The sequence below is a fragment of the Myotis yumanensis genome, unplaced genomic scaffold (assembly GCF_028538775.1).
Source record: "Myotis yumanensis isolate MYYU_CA2020_CCGP unplaced genomic scaffold, mMyoYum1.0.hap1 SCAF_23, whole genome shotgun sequence".
NCBI classification, from domain to species: Eukaryota; Metazoa; Chordata; class Mammalia; order Chiroptera; family Vespertilionidae; genus Myotis; species Myotis yumanensis.
The window spans coordinates 14,105,904-14,111,368 of record NW_027223774.1 but is presented as its reverse complement, the minus strand read 5'-3'; the positions used below and the strand labels follow the sequence as shown (position 1 = coordinate 14,111,368).

Genomic DNA, 5,465 nt, shown 5'->3' with positions numbered 1-5,465 from the left:
ACGCCGAAATCACACTCTCTCGCTGTGCCTTGGGCAACGTGTCTGCAAAATGGGGGTGCAACTCCCCTTCTTGTTTGCCTCACTGGGTCATCGGGAGGATCAAGTAAGGGAAAGGATGTGAAAGGACCTTGAGAAGCATGAGCACAAGAGGATGAAGTTCATGCGCTCGTTCGAGTGTCCTGCACACCCTGGGCTCCGTCCTGCCTGGATCTTTGTCCAGGCGCCTAGAATGCCCTCCCTTCTATTCTTTTTGCCAATGCCTTTTATCCTGTAGGAGTTTGACTAAGTTTTACTTCCTCCAGGACATCTTCCCAATCTCCACCAGGTTGGATACTTTTGCCTAATTCAGCTTTGCCTCAAGTGTGTTTCTGTCAAATGAATCAACACCCATGTGCTTGGGAGGTGGGGTTGCCGAGTGGCTCATGAGGCCGGGAGTCACGCTCCTGACAGTGCACGAGCTACATGAGCGTAAGCAAGTGCTTCCACCTCATTTGCTCACCTGTCACGTGGGGATTGCGACAATAGCCCACCTGTGCTGGCTGACAGTTGTATCCCAGGCACTCCACGCTCAGCTCGTTAAATCCCGACCACAACCATAACCTACTGTGAAGCAGGTTCTGTCATCATCATAGGTTTTATTTTCACTTCTGCCTTACAGGTGAGGAAACACAGGTGCAGAGAGGGTAAGTAACTTGCCCAAGTTCCCCACCGGCTAAAAGGTAGAGCTGGGACTCGAACCCATTCGGCCTGGCTCCAGAGCCTGGGCTCTGAACTTTTATGATAACTGCCTCTCAAGCCTCTCATGATGATAATACAGACATCATCATAGCTGCCTGCTGGAGCGGCCCTAGGCTCTGGGCTGGGGGTGGGGAGAGCACAGGGAGTGGGGTCATGGGGTGCTGGGCCTCGCTGGTGCTCAGCACATAATATTTATTGTCAGGTTTGCTCTTCATGCAGTGCAGGATGTGGCTGTGTGTCCCCACCCTGGGATGCTGGGGACCTCACCCCATTTCTGCCAGGCCTGCTGAGCAGGTGAGGGTGGGGCAGCATAGGGAAGTGGGAGGGAGAGAGACAGGAATGAAACTATATATTTACGTCGTTTCCCACATTACAGGGGCTGAAGCAGTGTGTGTGTGTGTGTGTGTGTGTGTGTTGGGGGGGGGCGTGCCCTGCCCCCAGCATCCTGCTCATGAAGAGGCCAGAGGGGCTGTCTATGGGGAGAGGCAGAGGGGTCCTCCCAGCGTGCCCACCAGCAGAGGAATTATGAGGAGCAGGGCCAGGAAGTGCGGTGCCAGGGGAGGCGCGGTGGCCGAAGCGATGGTGAAGGGCTGGGTCACGGAGCCCCCGTTGCACAGGGGACCCTCACAGCAGAAGCCCTGGAGGTCGATGTCTGTCCAGGGGCTGGTGGTGCCCAAGATGGTGCAGGAGGGCCGGTGGCAGGTTCTGATGTACACAGGGACTGAGAAATTGTCTGGGGGAGGCGTGGGGGGGGGGCGGGAAAATGGCAGTGAGGAGGGGTCAGAACTGAGCCAGGGCCACAAGTGGGTCCACAAACTTATTCCCAGTCTCCCTCCTTAGACCAGGGCCACGCCTCCCTCCTTAGGCCAGGGCCACCCCTCCCTCCTCAGGCCAGGCCACGCCTCCCTCCTCAGACCAGGCCACGCCTCCCTCCTTAGACCGGGCCACGCCTCCCTCCTTAGACCGGGCCACGCCTCCCTCCTTAGCCCAGGGCCCCGCCTCCCTCCTCAGACCAGGGCCACGCCTCCCTCCTTAGACCAGGGCCACGCCTCCCTCCTCAGACCGGGCCACGCCTTCCTCCTCAGACCAGGGCCACGCCCCCCTCCTTAGACCAGGGCCACGCCTCCCTCCTCAGACCGGGCCACGCCTCCCTCCTTAGACCGGGCCACGCCTCCCTCCTTAGCCCAGGGCCCCGCCTCCCTCCTCAGACCAGGGCCACCCCTCCCTCCTTAGACCAGGGCCACGCCTCCCTCCTCAGACCGGGCCACGCCTTCCTCCTCAGACCAGGGCCACGCCCCCCTCCTTAGACCAGGGCCACGCCTCCCTCCTCAGACCGGGCCACGCCTCCCTCCTTAGACCGGGCCACGCCTCCCTCCTTAGCCCAGGGCCCCGCCTCCCTCCTCAGACCAGGGCCACGCCTCCCTCCTTAGACCAGGGCCACGCCTCCCTCCTCAGACCGGGCCACGCCTCCCTCCTTAGCCCAGGGCCCCGCCTCCCTCCTCAGACCAGGGCCACGCCTCCCTCCTTAGCCCAGGGCCCCGCCTCCCTCCTCAGACCAGGGCCACGCCTCCCTCCTTAGACCAGGGCCACGCCTCCCTCCTCAGACCGGGCCACGCCTCCCTCCTTAGACCGGGCCACGCCTCCCTCCTTAGCCCAGGGCCCCGCCTCCCTCCTCAGACCAGGGCCACGCCTCCCTCCTTAGACCAGGGCCACGCCTCCCTCCTCAGACCGGGCCACGCCTCCCTCCTTAGACCGGGCCACGCCTCCCTCCTCAGACCGGGCCACGCCTCCCTCCTCAGACCGGGCCACGCCTTCCTCCTCAGACCAGGGCCACGCCCCCCTCCTTAGATCAGGGCCACGCCTCCCTCCACCAGGCGCCTTCTCCCTCCGAGGGGAGCCACAGCTCTTCCTTAGGGCCCTGCCTCCCGGTCTGGCTGCCGGCGCCTCTACCCTCCGGCCTGCCCTGCCTCCAGCCCCCTACCCGCCCAGCCTCTCACCAACGCTCATTTCGCCATTGCCCTGGAAGCAGACGCTTTGGTCCTGGTGGCACTGGACCCGTCGGGACTTCCTCGGGGTGCAGTCCTCCGGGCGGGTGCCCACGCAGGCGTAGCACTCGGTGCCGCTGAGCGTGGGCGGGTTGGGCGCTGGAAGAGAGCGTGCACACGCCCTTGGGTGATGGTTCCCCCGCGGGCGTGCGGGTCGCCAGATGTGGAGGCTGGAGAGCGAGGGAGCCTGCAGGTGGCGCCCGCGGGGCCCCGCCCCCGCCCGTCCTCGCTCACCTGGGCTCAGGTTGGGGATGGTGTCGTGGCTCATGAGCTCAGCGTTGCACCAGTCGGTGTGGCAGCCGCGAATCACCGAGTAGTCGGGCGGCAGCGCGTCCTCGCTGGACTGCATCTCGCCCACGGTCGGGCCGGTCCAGCAGCCCTTCTGCACCAGGGTCACCGAGGAGCGGTACCCTGCGGGCGGGAGGGGTCGGTGCGCCGCTTCTTCCCCGCCTTCCTCCCCGCCCCCTCCTCTTCCTCTCCCTCCGCTCTCCACCTGTCCCCCTCCAGCCTCAAGTCTCCCCCTCCGCTCCTCCCTCTCACCTTCCTTCCTTCCTGCCCTTCCATCCCCCCTTCTCTCCCGTTCAAACTCCACTTCCCCGGCCGCCTCCTCCCCTAGCCCTTCCCCTCTCCTGTCCTCACCAACCCTCTCCTCCCCGGGTCTGCTCTCCCTCCCCTCCGCCTCCTTCCCGCCCCTCTCCTCCCACCTCCTCCTTCTGGCTCCCTGTTGCCCCCTCCTCCTTCCCCCACGACGCCCTCATCCACGCCTCTCATCTCTTCCCTTTCCTCCACCTCCCACTCCTTCCTGATCCTGCCCCTTTTCTTCCCCACAATTCCTCCAACCCTTCGGCTCCTCCCCTCCCTCCCTAATCTCTCACCCTTGTCCTGGCCCCCCACCCACCCCTTTCTCTTCTGCACCCCCTTCTCCTTTTTTTTTTTTTTGCCACTTCCTTGCCCCTCACCAGTGTCCAGCGACAAGACAGCCTCAGAGCATCCATAGGGACAGGAGACGTTGGCGAGTTTCATGGCACTGAGGTCAAAGGGCCCGAAGTAGACGTGTTGAAAGCTGTAGCATTGCAGGGCCTGGGACACTGAGGGGAGGAGCAGGGGTGGGTGAGAGGCGCAGGCCGGGGATGCCTGTCCTGGGCACTCGGGACTCCACCCTGCAGGACTCCACCCTGCACCTGACCGCCACACCTCAGGCCGTTCTCTGAGGGGAGACAGGGTCTGCTGTCACCACTGGTCATGGCTGTTCTACCCAGAGCCAGACTAAAGGCCTGAGACAGCACCTGCCAGTCCAGTCCCCCCCCCCCCGCCCCCCCCCCCCGCCCAACCCCGCCAGGCTGTTCCAGGTCTGGACTCTCCCCGGAACCTCGCTAAGACTTAAATAGGAGGAGATGATTCACTCCTGCTCTGCCTGTCCCTCTCCCAACTGCACTCGTGATGGTCAGTTGCACGTAAAGGCCACTGATGGAAAGCAGATGCGCCAGCCCAGCAGCAGGATGGGTGACCTTGAACGACACATCCACAGCCAGCCCCGGGATACGCACACAGAGCCCTTAACCACTGACACAAACGCAAAGGAACAAGACTGACAGGCTCTTGCAAACCTCACAGACGGACACAGAGTATCCTGAAGGCATCCATTCACCCGCAAAACAACAACCCAGGCCAAGGCATAACACCTCACACACGCAAAATCCTACTCACACACAGAAAGACGTGTGGCTATGGAGCCAATAACCCCACACAGAAAGCCAGGAGCACAGGAAGTCATACCAGACACATAAGTAGAGAGACCACAATTATGTATAGTCAGAGGCACATGAAAAAGATCTACGAAAGCGTACACTTTAAAGTCACAGGTACAAGACACATGGAGTCATGAGACAGAGGTACACAGAGCGACACACACATGTACACAGAGAAAAATGCAGGCCTGCCGATCACAGAGATGCATAAATACAAAGAGAGGCACGGATGCACAAAATTATACATTAAAAAGTGAAGTAAGAGATATACACACCGTAAAAGCATTTGTTCAAACACCCAGGCATCAAAACCTGACACAGAGGAACACACACAAGCACAGAGACCCACGGGACATGGTGACACACTGACACACACACTGCCTGCCTCCCGTGCAGGGGCACACCCACATCAGCTGTGCAGACATAGCCTCCTGCCCACCGCGCCAACTCCTTGTCTTTGTAGCCACTTCAGTCCCAGTGAGTGTGGCCCTGTTCTTAACCAAATTAGGGGAAGGGGTTGCCTGAGGATGAGGCCAAGGTTCCCTGACAGTTTTGTAAAGAGCACCCACAGCTCCCCGGAGTGCCCTGGAGTGGGGTCATGGGCAAGGAGGATGAGAAAGGCTGAAGTGGCAGGAAGACAGATGGGGAAAATGACTGAGAGGGGAAGAGAAATGAAGAGGACACAGTCTCCAGGCCTCTCCATGACCAAGACCCAGGAGTCCAGGCCCCAGCCCCTCCTCCCTCAGACCCAGGGGCCCAGGCCCCCAACCCCTCCTCCCTCAGACCCAGGAGTCCAGGCCCCCAACCCCTCCTCCCTCAGACCCAGGAGTCTAGGCCCCCAGTCCCTCCTCCCTCACACCCAGGAGTCCAGACCCACAGCCCCTCCTCCCTCACACCCAGGCGTCCAGACCCCCAGCCCCTCCTCCCTCAGACC

General features: G+C 61.8%; 1 protein-coding gene across 1 annotated transcript; it reads right to left on the bottom strand.

The window, feature by feature from the left end:
• Positions 1-633: 633 nt before the first annotated feature.
• On the bottom strand, positions 634-3,821 carry LYPD5 (LY6/PLAUR domain containing 5). Its single transcript, XM_070402039.1, has 4 exons — positions 3,743-3,821; positions 3,018-3,194; positions 2,736-2,882; positions 634-1,471 (listed from the first exon to the last, which is right to left on the bottom strand). The coding sequence occupies exons 1-4, from the start codon at positions 3,804-3,806 to the stop codon at positions 1,212-1,214; spliced, it is 648 nt and encodes a 215-aa protein (XP_070258140.1). The 5' UTR covers positions 3,807-3,821; the 3' UTR covers positions 634-1,211.
• Between the last annotated feature and the right edge of the window lie 1,644 nt (positions 3,822-5,465).

Coding starts and splice junctions, on each gene's coding strand:
- LYPD5 (XM_070402039.1), bottom strand. CDS start 3,806: ATGAAACTCGCCAACGTCTCCTGTCCCTATGGATGCTCTGAGGCTGTC. Junction 2,883..3,017: donor CATCCCCAACCTGAGCCCAG/GTGAGCGAGGAC, acceptor GCTCTCTTCCAG/CGCCCAACCCGCCCACGCTC. Junction 1,472..2,735: donor CAATGGCGAAATGAGCGTTG/GTGAGAGGCTGG, acceptor CGCCTCCCCCAG/ACAATTTCTCAGTCCCTGTG.